The 16,052-nt window shown below is 60.5% G+C and overlaps 2 protein-coding genes across 12 annotated transcripts; one reads left to right on the top strand and one right to left on the bottom strand.

The window, feature by feature from the left end:
- Window positions 1–2,886: 2,886 nt before the first annotated feature.
- CDHR4 (cadherin related family member 4) lies at window positions 2,887–14,139 on the bottom strand. Of its 11 annotated transcripts, none has more exons than XR_013955716.1 (19): window positions 13,782–14,139; window positions 13,500–13,520; window positions 13,133–13,374; window positions 12,813–13,061; window positions 12,617–12,712; window positions 12,062–12,165; window positions 11,853–11,989; window positions 11,603–11,768; window positions 11,367–11,517; window positions 11,133–11,235; window positions 10,681–10,896; window positions 10,463–10,602; window positions 10,215–10,353; window positions 9,935–10,137; window positions 9,721–9,860; window positions 9,597–9,629; window positions 8,677–8,870; window positions 7,277–7,332; window positions 2,887–2,970 (listed from the first exon to the last, which is right to left on the bottom strand). XR_013955716.1 is itself a non-coding variant. In XM_080606639.1 (18 exons), coding segments are annotated over exons 1-18 (2,394 nt in total). In that variant the 5' UTR covers window positions 13,837–14,138; the 3' UTR covers window positions 7,272–7,330. The 11 variants fall into 11 exon arrangements, 9 of the variants coding, with proteins under 9 accessions (XP_080462765.1, XP_080462771.1, XP_080462769.1 ...); XR_013955717.1 differs by having other exon boundaries at window positions 9,597–9,632; window positions 13,782–14,137; XM_080606639.1 differs by lacking the exon at window positions 2,887–2,970 and having other exon boundaries at window positions 7,272–7,332; window positions 9,597–9,632; window positions 13,782–14,138.
- A 43-nt stretch (window positions 14,140–14,182) lies between these two features.
- INKA1 (inka box actin regulator 1) lies at window positions 14,183–15,966 on the top strand. The gene is made up of 2 exons (XM_080606693.1): window positions 14,183–14,376; window positions 15,110–15,966. Exons 1-2 carry the CDS (start codon window positions 14,326–14,328, stop codon window positions 15,908–15,910), a joined length of 852 nt encoding a protein of 283 aa, XP_080462819.1. The 5' UTR covers window positions 14,183–14,325; the 3' UTR covers window positions 15,911–15,966.
- Window positions 15,967–16,052: the final 86 nt, after the last annotated feature.

Here is a 16,052-nt window from a genome sequence, read left to right as displayed (position 1 = left end):
GTCACAGGCCATATGTAGCTAGGGAAAGCAAAGTTAATCTTTTGCTTCCCCAGTTCAATACAGTGTGATAACAGCTGTCAGAAGTGTAGCCTCTCAGACTGAAAGACATAAACTAATAAGCACTATGGGTAAAAAAAAATAACAGTTCTAAGAAGACAGTAAGAAAACTGCAAATGAAAGCAATTCTGAAACAACAAACTGCTTTCTGCTCACAAAAGAGTCAAGCTGCCCAACTCACCATTGCATGACACTGTGCTTACCAGAATTTCTTAAAGGTATTGAATTTTCTTCTGGTTGTCATAACACAATAGGGTGAAGGAAAAGAAAGAGTCTGGAAACACTTCACAATCTAAATTGTAACCTTTAATTGCCAGGTTTTAGGAAAACAGCAGTGCATAAAGAAATTGGTTTACTTCTGCCTGGTGAATGATAGATCTAGTACCCTTAACGATTTGAATTAAGAATATTTGGGTCAAGCCACATTTACAAATCAGAAATCATTTTTCTAAGACTTTGGTATTACGCAAGCCAAACCGTCAACAGTTTCTCTTTATTCTCAACTGCTGAAACACACATGGAAGTTCCAGTCCTAAGGATGCTACACAACTAACAAACAGACAAAGATGCAATTGATCTCACTTAACTAAAATAAAGAATAAATAACAGAGCAGTTTTCTGGAGAAAAAAAAACAGAGTACTGATAGTACATGAAAAAAATAGCAGCGTGCACAGCACCTGAAGAATAAAGAGTAGAACCTCTTTGAAACCAGTGCTACCCGTTCTGCCTGGCTAACGGTGTTAGCCATTTTCTCTCAGTTCTATAAAAACAGAAGATATTTAAAACACTCCTGATGACACTTATTATTCAGATTTAGCTTACCTTCAAATTTTAGTAAGTGTATTCAGGTCAATGTTTGTGATAAGAACTGCAAAAAATGAAGACTTCGTTACATAAAGAAGATTCGTACCCAACCAAAGAAAACGCCACTTGGGCAGCTTAAAACAAACAAATCCACTGACAAGACTCAGTCCAAACAGGAAATAAAGCAAACCATTCCAATCTTTTCAAAAGTAAGGATACCCACAATTATCTTGCATATAGTCACACTTCATCTAGGCAAAAATCTGTATATTCATGATAAACCTGATGTGGGTTTTTGTTTTCTTCAACAACTTAACTCCACAACAATCTACAAAAAAAAAAAGGAAAGTGTTTTAACACAAACCGATCCTTCAGACTGCTTTAACAATCCTTTTGAGACAGACTTAAAAGTCTGAGGATAAGAAGGTCTTTTTTATTTTCCACCTGTGTTTTGCACAAGAGAGTCAACCCCCCTGAATCTGACAGGTATGCCTCCGCAGGTTTGCTAATGCAGCTTTACCCATAGACCAGAGTTTGGAGGACAAGTGAAGTATTCCCTCCACTAGGCAGCAGCAAACATTGTGAGGGCCTTCCAAAGCTCCACAGGACTTGGCTAGTTTTGCTTACAAGTCACAACACTGCTGCGAGCACCACAAGAGCGCAGTTACACTTGATGTTCTGCAATGGCTCCGCTGTCTTCATGGAAGTTCCTCCTTGGTTTGATTCTGCCACTACGACGCAGGGCTATGCAGTCCCCTGGGCTTCTCTCCCAAAGCCTTCCTGCTTTAAATAACTCACTAACATCTGCATGCTCTGGTGCGCTGATTTTGGTGGTCAAAGCTGCTTATCACCTATAGTTAGCTGTAATGAGATCACGACTGCCCTCCCCACGCAAGCTTAAGCTGCTTAGACAGTACTGTCAAAGGATGTAGAACAAACAGCCAGCCCTATCTTCGTGTGCCTATCTAATGTTTCTAAATTCACTTTTAAAATGCTTGGCAACATTTCAATACCAACAGTGGACAACTGACCTGAATTAAGGCTGAGGCACTATTTTATTTAAGTTCACCAACAGTTTAAAAAAGGGGAAAACGCAGCTCAGCATACAACCACATGGAGAAAAAAAAAAGCACCATCGCAGCAGAATATGAGCTATACAATATTTCAGCTTTGAATCAGCACTCGAATCTGCCCCAAGTCGGCTGTGACAAAGACACAGGAGGAACCCCTGCAGAGAAGACACTGTACCACTCCTCTCTCTCTGCCCCAGGAAGGTAGCTGTGGAGCTTGGCAGTTTTGATCATTACCCGCTGCAAACTAGCAAAGACTGTCAGATCCCCAGGCCAGGGTCCTCCCCACCAAAGAGGTGATCTGTGCCACACAACCACTATCTAAAACTGCGGTCTCCTGAGAAAATGAAAACATTCAAGTCTGTTTGGCAAACAAATGCTATACCACAGTTACTACTACTGAGTCCTAGCTTTGATGATAAAGAATCAGTGGAAAACAGCAGGCATACTAGAGCTTCTTCCAAACTCAAAAGACTCAAGAGCACAAAGCAACCTTTCAGCCTGGAACACTCACAAGCCATACTATTGTCTTTCACCAAACTGAACTCAAAACAGAAAGAAAAAAAAGGCAGACAGCGATCAAGTTCTGAATTTATCATAAGGAAACTGCAGCAATTCAGGCACCTAGATGACCAGAATTGCTAAAGCATAATAGAGTTGTCCTCCAAATCCTGGCAGCTTAGTTCTTTTTATAAAGAATTGACATTGATTTGATTAAAAGTTAATCAATGTAAGACAGGACTGAGCGTTTCACTATGGTTTATTGCATTTACCTGGGTGTTCCTGTAGTTTCCTCTGAAGACGAGAGCATACTTCCTACAAACCATATACTTGAAGGATAAAATTATGAAATGAGAGGTAAAAAGCAAGCAGCTAAGTTCTCTCTGCATCAATTTCACATGGCCGCATTTGTATTCTGGGCAAAACAGAAAAGTTACCTTAGAGATGTCACCCAAGCTCTCTCTGTTGAACAGTCACTGGAATATGGAGCCAACCTCTCACAATCAAGAGGGAACAGGATGCCAGAAGCAAGTCAGCCTGCAAGATGTTGTACGGAAACAAGTTAGCAAGGACTAGCTTAGCTTTTGTTTAGACCTTTACCTGCTTCATCAGTTCAGAATGTTTGAGATCACCCTTTCTCTCAAGGCTGGGACCAGAGCCCACAGTGAGCGCCTTTCAGGACGTGAATACTCTCACACACTTGCCAGGGCTCTGACAGGCGCTCTGACAAATTTACGGGCACCGTTGATCCCAAATGCCTCCTCCATCCTTCAGCTGAAAATGGCCAACCAGCAGGTGGAGCAGAAGGGGGTGCGTGTCTGCTCTTCCTCTGGCCTGGTTCACAAGACAGCACACTGATGGGTGTTAATGAAGAAAGGTTGAAGCACAGCGCGTTAAACTGCAGCAGCTGAGCAGGCACTGTTGCAGCTCCTAATACCAGGGAGGTAACTTTTGGCAAAGAAGCAGTACAGCTGGTGGAGGAGATAACCTTTCTAACTACAAAAGCTAAATCAGAGACAGCTTATCTGCCAGAGCTCTTAACCACACGTAGCAACATCCTACCAGGACACGCATATTAAGTCTCATAACCTTTTTTACTGCTTTTATCAGATTTGGTTGGCACCAATCTTCTACTAATATAATTATGGCAGTTACACCCGTGCTATTTTTAAACACAAAAAAATGCACCAATGTCATCAGTACTGTGGCTATCACTGTACGGATAGAGAGGCATCCTGTAATGGCAAAGCTTATTCCCTTTCTCCAAGGGAAGGGGATAAAATCCTTTTTTGTGAATGAAACTGTCCACATACTGACAGGGGTTATGCAAAGTAAAAGAAAGCTTAAAGACGCATGTCTTTTATACACAGTTAATACCACTGAAAATGCATATAGAAATTAATGAAGGCAAACAACTTGCACCTCAGTGCTATCTGCTGGGTAGTTAGCACCTGATGGGGACTATACAGGAAGCACAAGCACCCCAACATGCCAACGGAGAGAACTGCACCCATCAGAAAGTCCATCTCCTCCAACAGCACGCTGGGAAAGCCAAAAATAACAGCTGCTGCCACATCGGAACAGCACAAGCACTGCGTACAAGCAACGCCTGCAAAACAGAAACTAAGCAGCCATGCAGTCACTACTTCTTCCTCCCCCCCCCCACCCTGATGACAGCAGCAACAAACCTGAGATTAAACACTCGCCAGCATCCTGCTCTGCATTCCTGTCACAGCAGGAATATAGAAGGAAGACTGCCAGCTGCTCCTCCGTACATCTCAGGGGTTCCTTCAGTTTACAATGAGGAATGCAAACACTTGACACGATTCTTGCAGAGGTTTCTGTCGCATTTTCTTTTTCACTCCTTCTTCTAGCTCACCCATTTCAGAGCTCACTAGGGACCCCTTGCATTTAGTAGCCTGGTTTTTGATACTTCTCAAAGTCGGAAACAACAGCAGTTGTTTGTAGGCAAGTCACATTACATAGCACAGAGCAAGGGCTCTGCCGAGCTGCCACACACAAGCTCTGTGAGTTCAAGCCTACATCCTGCCCAGCACCGCAACTGATGGGGTGACACTGCCAAAAGTAAGAGGAAGAAACAGGCAGGCTGCAGTTTTCTGTCAATGCTAACTCGCAGCCTTCCAAGATTACAAACCCCAGCACTAACACTGAACTTTGATGCTCATGTCTCAAACACGTTACAAGCTAACTCACGATGGGCAGATTTGTGCAACCTAATGGCAGCAAGTGAAGTGCCAAGGTTACAGTGCAATGCCTGAGTAACGGCCCCAAAAAAGCCTTTGCCAAATTTCCTATGGCTTCAACCACAGATGACAGAAACACACCTCCTTTAAAGTAAAGGCTGTGGATATTCAGCTTCAAACTTAACACCTACATTGCTTATTCTGAGGGAAACCACAAGACAGTGTCACCTTATAAGCCAGTATGCTATTCAAAACTCACCAGATCCATGGCAACCTTTAGAAACACAGGAATCTACTAAAAACTGAAATCTAAAAAGACAAGTGATCAACATCTGTGCGAGCAGTTGACGACCCACTAAACCAAGAGACTGTATCCTGTAAGCAGATGGTCAACAGACAGCTCCCAGCCTGGACAGGACTCATCACCTCGCACTAGTCAAGCTCCACAAGGTCACATTTTCAGAGTTTGATAAATGAACAAGCTCGGGGGGGGGGGGGGGGGGGGAGGGAAGGGAACGAGAGAAGAAAAAAAACTAGGGAGCTTAGAGTGGACAAGAATAGCGTGCAACTGCATGATTAAGAACAAATTGTAATGCTTGTTCAGGAGGCTAATTAACTGATTACGGCTGCCTGTACAACTTCAGCCTGGGCATTTTTTGACCTCTGAATGCTTGCTATTTTAACCTTGACTTCTCAATATCGGCAACAACAACAGAGTAACTCGCAAGGCTGTTGGCGCGACTTGTACAGTCTACCACACAGGGGATGCCCCAAAGGGCATCTAGTTTTGATTTTGCTTTCTAGAGTATTTGACCAGAAGGACATGCCCAGTACAGCCATCCTTACGATGAAGCACAGAAAGATATTACTCAAAAAAGCAGCAGGAAAGCTGCACGATCACTACTGTTACGTTTCTGCTAATCACTAAATCCGACAGCTGGAGGAAAGTGGGGAGGGGCGTCTGTCTTCAGCTTGATCAGCTCCCTGGTCAAACCAGTAAGGCAGGGAACTCAGATTCCCACCAGCACAAACACCCCAGCTGGCACCAGGGAGAGGGCAAGACCCTCCTGGTGGCCGGGGTCTATACTTACATGAGCTTAAAGTGACTGTGGAGCTACACACAGAAGGTGCTGCAACTGAAACTCTCGGTGACTGGAGGCAGATCCCAGAAACTCCCCCTTTCTCATTTCAACAGTGAATTGTGCTCACTTGCTCTTTTTTCTATGTAAGAAACATGCAAAACTGCCATCAGGGGCCTGCCGGAGAACTACAGGATAAGCTATCCCAGGAAAAGCGCGCACAGTGCTCAGAAGAGACCACCACCCTTCCCACCCATCGTCTTCAGATTCCTGCTGTAATGACTTCAAATACACTCAACTTTTGCCTCAAAGAGCCCAAGATCCCTTCCCCCGCTCTCCCAAAAGTCCTTATTAGACTGGAAACAGAGGCTCTGCCACGAAAAGGACACTTCAAGTTCTAATCAGGATGGCACAGGTTGTTGAGCTAGACAGCTAGAAACAGTTGTGCTGAAAGAGCTAGGGAGCAAATAAAACTCTTCCTAATGCTATCAGATGAAAATTCAGCCCTAGGACAACTCAAAGAGATGGAAAATAAGAGTTTTACGTGGTTGAAGCATCAACCCAATGTTATCGTGGTATGTAAGAGTTGATACTTAATCCTTGCAAAGCCTACCACATTGCTTCCAGCACCAATATAAAGCACTTACCTTAGGGCAGTGCTACCTGAACCCAACCACAGAAAAATACTTCTCGATCTCAATGACAAGGAACTGTTACGTAGGATTAAGATGTCCCTAATAGGCCTGTTTAGGGTTATGGTGACGACACCTAATAAATGATGCATCTAAACCTCTTACCGGCTTCTGTCAGATTTTCTGGCAAAAAGGAATTAAAGTCCTAGTCCGGTGACATATAACAAGAACACAGTATTTTTCTCACTTGAAAACCTGATCATAAGCACATAGATCAGTTATCAGCCGCACGTGGTAGTTCACTAGAAAAAAGACTTTGCACGAGACATTGTAGTACACTACCTTGTAAGACAAACCACCCATTACCTTTACAAAAATCAGTCAACCGACCCCAGAAATGTTACTTCAAGAATAAATAAAGACCCATGCCCACACCACTACGGCACCAGTTAGTGCTTTGATAGCAAAGGTCAATCTTTAGATTCATCTCAGGAGGGCTTTAAATACCACGGTAAGCCAGATAAATCTGAAATGAAGAAAGCAGAAACACAGCAAGACAGGCTGAGATGAGACAGGCAGCACATACTAAAGCACACTGTTAGAAAGAAAAAAGCGGCCTTGCTGATTCAGAGCTTTAAGATGGAGGGACACCGAGCCTGGCATCAGTGTAAGTTCACAGCAACGGGAAACCAAACAGCACTCAGTACCACCCCTCCTAACCCAAGTCCCGCTCAGAAACGCAGGGGAAGGCTGTTGGTTACAATCCAGGTCCGCAGACCCACGAGCACGTCTGTCTCCAGGGACACCGGGCTGGCATCTTCCCGCAAGCCCAGGAGCGGGCAGCTCTGGCACGGCCAGCCCGCAGCCCTGCCCCTGCAGCAGGGCGCCGGGACGCAGGACGAGCCCCCAGTGCCAGCAGCTCCCTCACCATCTCGGCTTCATGTTAGCAGCGCGGCTCGCCGGGCTCCTTCCTGCACGCAGCCTCTGCGGAGAGAAGGGCACAAAGGGAGGGACGCTCGCTCCGCGCGCCGGGCACGGCTCCCCGCCTCGGGGGGGCTCCCCCCGGGCCCTGCTCCCAACGGGCCCCGCACGGGGACGCGCCTGGACCGCCCCCCCTTCACGGGACCGCGCCTGGACCCCCCCGTCCCTCACGGGGCCGCGCCCGGACCCCTCCATCCTCACGGGACCCCCCCCCTCTTCCCTCACAGGACCCCGTCCGTCCGTCACGGGGCCGGGGCCGCGCCCGCTCCTCGCCTCCCTCCCCTCAGGGCACCACAACCCAACCCAACCCAACCCAACCCAACCCAACCGGCCCGGTCCCCCCCCCGCCCAGCCCCCGGTCCCCGCGGCTCACCGGGGCGGCTCCGCCTGCCCGCCCGGGGCCTGCTGACCCCGCGCCCCCCCTCACCGCCGCCGCCCGCCGTTCCAATCAACAACAAGATGGCGGCCGCCGGTGAGGGGGGGGCCCGGGCCCGGCCGTCATAGCAACCGCGCTTTCCAAAGCCCGCCCCGCCGCTCCTCGCGCCAATCGCGAGCCGAGCCCCTCCCCCCGGTGGGGGCCGCGGCAGGCTGATAGGTCGAGACCGCCGTCACTCCGGCCGGCAGACGCCCCGCCCCTTTTCGAGCACGGACCGCCTCCGGATGGCAGCGCACGTTAGGCACACGTGACGCCGCCCGATGCCCCGCCCTCCCGCAGGGGGCGCCGTCTCATTGGCCGCCCGCCTGGGGGGCGCTGGGCCAATGGGCGCGGCGCTGCCTGGGGCGCGCGGCCGTTGGCGGGCGCCCCCCCCCGGCCCGCGTGAGGCGCTGCCCCCCCCTCGCCCCCCCTTCAAGCCCCGGGGCCCGGGGACGCCTCCCCGCCGCGTCCCGGGCTCAGCATCGGGGGGTGTGCCCCAAGGGGCTCGGTGGCAACGGCCGGGTTCGGTGCGCCTCATAACCCCCGGCTCCATGAGGCGACGGGGAGAGGCCCCGTGTGGGCGCCTTCACAGGGCTCGCCGCCCCTCAGCCGTGTGCCACCCCTGCGCTAATCACTGCCCGGACTAATTAAGCGACCCCTGTGCTGATCACTGCCCGGACTAATTAAGCAACCCAGGGTGCCTCGCGCCTCAGCCCGCGCCCCTGCCTGCTGTCACCCTGCCTGGTCCCGGCCAGGAGCCTGGCGGGCCCCGCCACGGCCGCCACAGGCCCTGCCGCGTCCCCCGGCACGCGTACCGCAGGGCCAGGCGGTCCTGGGGTCCCGTGGGCACCGGGCTGGTGACCCCCCACCGCCGGGCGAACGGCACGGCCACCGGCGGGACAGCCCGCCGCGAAGCGCCCCGCAGCACTCACAGCGGCACGGGGCGGCTGTGCCACCGCCATTTATTGGCCCGGTGCTGGCCGAGCCCCGTGCGTGGGGCCAGGGGACAGGAGCGGGGCCAGGGGCCAGGCGGGCTCCCTGCCGGGCGCTGGGTGCTCCCTGGCTGGGGCTCAGATCCAGCGTTGTGCCCCGGTGAGGCCGTGGAAGAGCCGGTCCGTGCCGGTGCCTGAAATGGAGACGGTGCTCAGCCGGTGCCTGCCGGGCGCTGCCCCTACGTCCAGCCCCAGGGCACGGCGGGGACAGCGCTCACACGGGGCCTGGGCACGGCCGTCAGATGGCTCCTGTGTGGAGCGGGCAGAGGCGGCCGGCGTGGGGGCGGCCCTGCTCCTCCCGGCCCCCACTCCGCTCAGCCACGTCCCGGGAGCTGCTGGGGGAGAGGGGAGGGCACGCTGTCAGGGACACCCGCCAAGCTCCGCGTCCCCAACCTCGCCAACCACAGGCTGTCTCTGCTCCCACCGCCGTGCATCGCGGAGCGGCCGGGTGACGCGGCTGGAGGTGGCTGTTGTCCCCCAGGGCTGGCGTGCCTCCTCCTTGCCATGCAGGTGTCCAGTGCAGGCTGGGCCAGCTCCAGTGACCCCTCGGGCTCTCCTTGCGCAGCCTCTCACCCCTTGTCAGCCCTTCCTCCAGCTGGTGCTGGGAGCAAGCCCCACGCTGTGCTGTGCCACCCCCCACTGCCTGCTCCAGCCTGGGCACCAGCATGGCTGTCCCCTGGCAAAATCGCCATCCTCGTGCCTAAGGGTCAGAGCTGCGCCCTCACCGTCGGGCAGAGGCAACCCACAGACCACAGCCAAATCTGGGCGACATTAAACACCCCTCCGATGCCACATCTCCCTGCCTGGCTGCAGGGCCATTACAGGAGCCTGTGCCACCGACCCGGCCGTGTGGCACCCACCTCTCAGCCAGGAGCAGCTTGCTGGGGGCTCGCCTGCTGCGGGAGGAGCAGAAAGCACCTGTGAGCCCCGGCCTTGCCGTGCCGTGCCATGCCGTGCCGTGCCGTGCCATGGGCTGGGGCTCACCTGCACACAAGGCTCCGAGCCAGGCAGCTCAGGCTGGCCAGGAGCAGGACACCAGACACGGTCAGCACGGCCACAAACCAGGCCGGTGGGCGCCACACCGCCTCCGTCCGCGTGACCACCAGCGGCTTCTTCCGCGGCGTCTGCGAATGCGGGGGTGAGGAGGGCCGGGGGCCGTTCCCAGACAAGGGGACGCTGGCCGCAGGGCACGGCTCACCGTGTGCCGGGCGGTGGTGCTGGCTGGCACCGTGGTGCTGCGGGGGGTGACGTGCACCACCAGCGCCACCACCGTGCTGCGGCGGGGGGCCCTGGGGCCGCCCCACACCTCCACCAGCAGCACAAAGGTGCGGGGTTCGGCCAGGCCGTCGGGGACGTAGGAGAGGGCGCTCCCATCCAGCCGAAAGCGTCCGTCCTCGTTGCCTGCGCGAGAGGGTCTGCTCAGCGCCGTGGCCGAGGTGAGGGGACAGGGCTGGCACCGCAGCTGGGCCCCTCCTCACCTCCAACGATGGCGTAGGACAGCGCAGCGGTGTCGGGGTCACCCCAGCATGCCAGGTGGGTGACGGGCTGCCGGCTGCCTCTCCCAGCCGTGATCCACAGCTCCTGCACCTCGGGGGTGCACCGCGGCTCAGGCACGGCCTGCGGGGAGCGGAGGTGGCCCTGCTCCGTCCTGCCCAGCTCCCGGGAGAGACGCACAGCCCGGAGCCCACCCCGGGGCGGGCACGGGGACACGGCACCATGCTCACACCTGCAGGCGCACAGCCACGTTGCACAGGCGGCTCCTCCGGTTCGCCGGGTCCAGGTCGTTGTGGGTGTCCGTCAGCCGCACCGGCAGCCGGTAGCTCGTGCGCAGCGGGGAGCCGAGGGGACCCACCACGCGGATCTCGCCTGTGGGGCGGCGTCAGTGCTGGGCACCTGCGGGTGCTTGGGGGGGCACAGGGGCTGGGGAAGGGGACGGGTGCTCACCGCTGTGCGTGTCGATGGAGAAGGGCTGCGTGGGGCTGGAGCCCCCCTCGAGGCTGTACTCGAGGCTGTCTGGCGGGAGGTCGCGGTCGGTGCCGTTCACGTACCCCACGACGCTGCCGAAAGGCGCCGTCTCCAGCACGGTGAACGTGAGGCCTCGGGGGCACTCCGGTGGGAATTCGTTGACGGGTGTCACGGTCATGAGCACAGGCACACGGGCTGCGTGGCACACAGCATCTCAGCCGCGCTGGCACCGTCCCACAACCCGCCCCGCGCTGCGCACGCTCCCCTGGGGACACGGGGGCAGTGCCACCAGCTGTGTGCCTGTGGGGGAAGCATCACTGGGGCCACAGGAGAGGAGCATTTCCTCTGCTGTCTGTTGTTTGCAGTATCCAGAAGGGCTTTGCCCACCCCACTCTGACCTCCCCCGGGGCACAGGGGATGTGGGCACGCACTGCTCCGCGGGGGCTGTCCCCCGGCCATCACCACGACGGTGGCCGTCAGCTGGAAGCCCAGAGCAGCCATTGCCTGCGAGTCATAGTCCAGGGTGGTGTTGACCTGCCAAGACACGATGTCCCGTAGGGCTGGGTGTCCCCCAGAGCCGCTGCCATGCCGTGCCCAGCCCGACGGAAGGTGCTGGAGGGTCCCTGTGCCCCCGGGAGGGGCTCGCCAGCCCCAGCCCCGCTCACCTGCAGCCGTGGCCCCTCCATGCGGAAGCGGGAGCGGGAGCCTGGGGGCCCCTCCAGGGCGTAGCTCAGGGACCCCTCAGCACCAGCGGGGCTGGCGCAACTCAGTGTCACCAGGGTGCTGCCGGGGGACACCGTCTCACGCACCTGGGTCCTGCAGTGGGGCGGCTGGTGGCTCAGCTCCATGCCCGGGGCACAGAGGAGCATTCCCCTCCCAGCATCCCCCCCCCAAACCGTACACGTAGAGGGCTGGGACGCAGGATGGTGCCTGCCGGTCCCTCCCCTGCACGGTGACATTGATGGTGGCGGTGGCCTGGTCGGCAGGTTGCAGCGCGTTGTAAGCCCGGACGAGGAGGCGCACGCGGGCCACCTCCAGCCGGCCCGTGCTGCAGATCACGCCCGTCACTGCGGGAGGTGGCGCAGCCTTCTGTCAGACACGGGGACGGGGACAGGGTGGCCCTAGGGGTCCCCCAGTGCCCCCCCACTCACACTCGTCAATGGTGAAGAGCGCTGGCACTGTGGGAGAAAGGATGGCGTAGTGCACGTTGTCACCGCTGGCTTGGACCTGCGTGACCACCTCCAAGGGGCCGGAGCCCTCGGGCACTGTCACATCCTGCCGCGGCTCCCTGAGGGGACAGGTGGCAGTGTGGCATGGCCTGGTGCCACCAGCACCCCCCGCCCAGCCCGGCCCCACTCACAGGATGGTGACACGGGGACGGTGTGACGGCAGTACCTCCACTGTCACAGCCCCGCTGCAGTTGTGCCCGTGCCGGTCCGTCACCTCCATCTCCAGCCTGAAGGTCTGCGGGCAGTGCCAGCGAGACGGCCCGGGGTGGCACCGGGGACAGCGACAGGGACAGCGATGGGGCAGGGATGGAGAAGACAGATGTAGGGATGGGCAAGGCAGGGATGGGGATGGGGATGGGGATGGGGGCAGGGACAGAGACAGGACTGGGGATGGAGAGAGATGTGAATGGGGCTTGGGATGGAGGAATAGGGACAGGAATAGGGACGGAGATGGAGATGAGGCCAAGAAGGAGATGGGAATGGGGACAGGGATGGGGATCAGGACAGGAGTACAAACGGGCACGAATGGGGATGGGATGCCGAAGGGGACGGAGCTGGGGATGGGGACAGGAATAGGAACAGGGCTGGAGCGCTCTTGGGGCATGGGAGGAGGATGCCGAGAGCTGCGGGCAGTGCCAGCAAGGGAGGTGGCGGTGCCGTGACAGCACGGGGATGCTGGTGCCCACCTGGGTGTCCTTGCTGGGGCTGAAGCCGCTGGCAGGCGCCAGCACCAGCCCCCGTGGGGTGAGCGTGAGCGGCGTGCCGTCATTTCTGAGCCGGAACTGCAGGGGGACAGCGCACAGCCCTGTCCCCGTGCCCCGCAGTCCCCAGGGGTGGCTCCCGCTGGCAGGGGCCGCGGGACAGGGGGCTGCGGGCACTCACCGTCAGCCCGCCGAGCGGCTGCGGCAGCACCACATGCAGGGGGGCCCGGGGCGCCACGTCCGCCGGCACCCGCACCACGTCCCCGCCCGCGCTGGCGAACGGGGCGTCACAGCGCAGCGTGTGTCCCGCCGTCACCCAGACAAAGAGCCACTTCGTCACCTCCTCTTCGCCGGGGCAGGCAGCGCGCAGCGCCAGCGTGTACAGGTTCACCCGGCGGGCGTCGAGCTCGGCGCCGGCACGCAGCGTCACCTGCCGCGAGGGGACGGTGCCCAGCGGGGTCCCCGCAGGCTCCCGCCACGCACCGTGTCCCGCAGCCATACCTCTGCCCGAAAGGTGGTGGCGGGCATGCCGACGGCGCTGATGGCGATGGGGTTGAAGGGGTGGCCAGGCTCAGTGGTGCGCGGGGTGACGGTGGGGTCGGTGGGGGTGCCGGGCTCGACGCGCACCAGAGTGACATTGGGGCTGCCTTGCACGGCGCTGCAGGACACGGTCACCTCAGCCACGCGGGTGCCCGGCGCCGCGTCCTCGCTCAGGGTCACCAGGCGGGGCAGGTCAGGCAGGGCTGGCGGGACACCGCGGGGACCGGCCCCACATCACGTCGCTGCCGGTGGCTCACCTGGCCACGCTCAGGGACCGGGGGCCTGCCCCCCGGCATCCCCATGGGCACGGTGGCCCCGCCGTTCTCACCTGCCGGCCTTACAAACGTCCCTGGAAAGAACCGAGTGTCACCCCAGCCTGCTGGGGACGTCCCAGCACCGCCCTGGGGAGCCCTCTGGGACACCCCGATGGCACCCCAAAGACATCCCCAAGGCACCCCAGAGGCACCCCAGCCTCTGACGCCAGCCGGGCGGCTGCCGTCCCCGTGCCCATCCCGGGCTTGGCACGCGAGGACACCCTTGGGGACCCCGTCCCGTGTCCCCCTCCTCTCGGGGTCTCCCTGGGGGTGCCTCCGGAGCCCCGCGGCCCTACCTGGGGCACCGAGGAGGAGGAGGAGGAGGAAGGCGAGGCGTCCGCGCGCACCCATGGCTCGCCGGCTGTTTGGGACAAGCCGGGGCCCGTTGCTACGGGTGCCCGGCACCACCCATGCCCGGCGTCACGCCGGCCACCGCGGCTCCCGGCCCAGCCCCGGGGCGGGGGACACGGCATCGCCGCGCTGCCACCGCCCCGCCGCCGGGGAACCGGGAGCCGGGGAACCGCGACACCAGCGGCGGCGGCTTCTCCCCGTCGGGTCCGCGGAGCGGAGCGGGGGCTCCGCCGAGCAGGCGCTGGCTCCGCGCTGGAGCTTCCCGGCCGGGACCGCGGGTCGTGCCCGGGCGGGCCGAGCGGGGCCCCGGGGCGGCGGGGCGGGGCGGGGCGGGGCGGGGCGGGGCCGGTGCGGGGCTCGCGTCCCGGCGGCTCCCATTGGCGGCAGAGCCGGGGCCGAGCCGCGCTCCGCGGGGCCGCTCCGCCACCGGGACCGGCACCGGGAGCGGCACCGGCGGGGGCCGGGGCCGGGGCCGGGGCCGGGCCGGGGATGCACAGCGCCCGCCTGGACGGCGGCCTCGGCCAGCGCCGCGCCGAGCCGGTGAGTGCCGCGGCGGGCACCGGGGGGGGCCGGGCGGCGGCGGCGGGTGTCAGGGCGCGGCGCCGCGGGTGACAGCGGCGGGGGGACGCCGGGCCGGGGGGAGCGGGGCGGGCCGGGCCGGGCCGTCACCCCGCGGGGGGACCCCGGGGACAGGGCGCCCCGGCCGCTACCCGCTGGCCGGGCCGGGGGCCGCGGGGCCGGGGCGCTGCTGCCGGGCGAGCGGCTCCGCGGGGCGGGCCGGGCCGCAGCCTGCCGGCCCTGCCCGCCTGGCTTTCCGCGGGAGGGAAGCGGACGGAACACCCTGCTTTTGGGTGCAGACAATAGCAATTCGAGAAAGAGGAGCGGCCCGGCCGCGGGGACGGAGCGCTCCTTCCGCTGCCCCCCCCCCCCCCAGCCCCCCCGACAAGGCTCCCGGTGTCCCCGTCCCCCCCCCAGCACCCCCCGGCCCCGCTCTCCTCGGGGGTCCCCAGGCCGGGGGGGCGCGGGCCGGGGCGTCCCGGCACGGGGGGAGCGCCGAGGCGGCGGGGGGGCTGCTACGTGCCGCGGCCCTGTGTCATTTCCCGCAGGCACGGCCGGGGCCGGGCGGCTGCTTGCTCACCCGACGTGCCGCTGCACGCCGCCCGGCTCCGCGCCGCAGCCGCAGGAAAGCGGGGCCCGGGGCTGCGGGCGAGCCGAGGCCTGCGTCCCCTGCGCGGCGCGGGGGCGAAGGCGCTGACCTGCCCTTTCCCTGCAGCGCCGCTGCCGGGAGCGCATGCCCGGCACGAGGCCGGCTGCCCATGACCCCCGCGGGCCGCCCGCCCCCCGGCGCCCCAGCTCGGCCTGCAGCGAGGAGGACGAGGGGGGCCTGGCCGCCCGCTCGCCCCCCGCCAGCGAGCGCAGCCTGGAGTTTGACTCGGGCTACTCGGAGACGTCGGGGGGCACGTGGCGAGAAGAGGAGGTGACGGTGCTGCGGCGGCACCCGCCGCCCTGCCACCGGGCGCACCAGCTCCCCGCCGGCGCTGGGGGCCCCGCGCCCGCCCGCCGCGCCCGCCCCAAATCCACGTCGGACGCCTGCCTGGAGCAGTGGCGGGCGCTGGAGCCAGCCGATGGGCAGGACTGGACGGTGTCGCTGCTGTCACAGAGCCGCAACCGGCAGCCCCTGGTGCTGGGGGACAACTGCTTCGCCGACCTGGTGGAGAACTGGATGGACCTGCCCGAGGTGGGCGCCGAGCCCCGGCACCGGCCAGCCGCCGAGCCCTCGCGCCGGCTGGGCAAGCCGCCCGCCTTCCTGCTCAGCCTCTCGGGAAACGTGCGCCGCAAGCTGGCCAGCATGGCCCGGCCCCGAGGGGCCGAGGGTGCCCGGCCGGGGAGCCGTGACCCGGCCAAGCGCCTGTCCTGCCCGCTGGGGCTGGGCGGGCAGCCCAAGGGCGCCTGCTTCCACCAGTCCCACAGCAACATTGCCCAGCTGGCTACGGACTTCCACCGCTTCGCCGCCCTCATGAACAGCCGCAGCCGCCAGCCCATCATCTGCAACGACGTGATCGGCTACATCTAGCCCTGCCCGCCCCCTCCTCCGCTGTAAATAAACCCCAGTTTTGTATGGTATGGACACAGCAGCGTTTGTGGGGTTGAAGCGCCGATGAGGGGTGAGAGGGCATCGGGCTGCCTGCTAGCGCAGGGTGCTGGCATCAACACAG

This window comes from Anser brachyrhynchus (assembly GCF_964034855.1).
Source record: "Anser brachyrhynchus genome assembly, chromosome: 10".
In the NCBI taxonomy this organism is placed as follows: Eukaryota; Metazoa; Chordata; class Aves; order Anseriformes; family Anatidae; genus Anser; species Anser brachyrhynchus.
Note: the sequence above shows the minus strand (reverse complement) of the source record. Positions and strands in the feature narration are given on the sequence as shown.

Coding starts and splice junctions, on each gene's coding strand:
- CDHR4 (XM_080606639.1), bottom strand. CDS start 13,836: ATGGGTGCGCGCGGACGCCTCGCCTTCCTCCTCCTCCTCCTCCTCGGT. Junction 11,990..12,061: donor CGTCCCCGTGTCACCATCCT/GTGAGTGGGGCC, acceptor CTGTCCCCTCAG/GGAGCCGCGGCAGGATGTGA. Junction 11,518..11,602: donor TGCGTCCCAGCCCTCTACGT/GTACGGTTTGGG, acceptor GCCCCACTGCAG/GACCCAGGTGCGTGAGACGG.
- INKA1 (XM_080606693.1), top strand. CDS start 14,326: ATGCACAGCGCCCGCCTGGACGGCGGCCTCGGCCAGCGCCGCGCCGAG. Junction 14,377..15,109: donor GCCAGCGCCGCGCCGAGCCG/GTGAGTGCCGCG, acceptor CTTTCCCTGCAG/CGCCGCTGCCGGGAGCGCAT.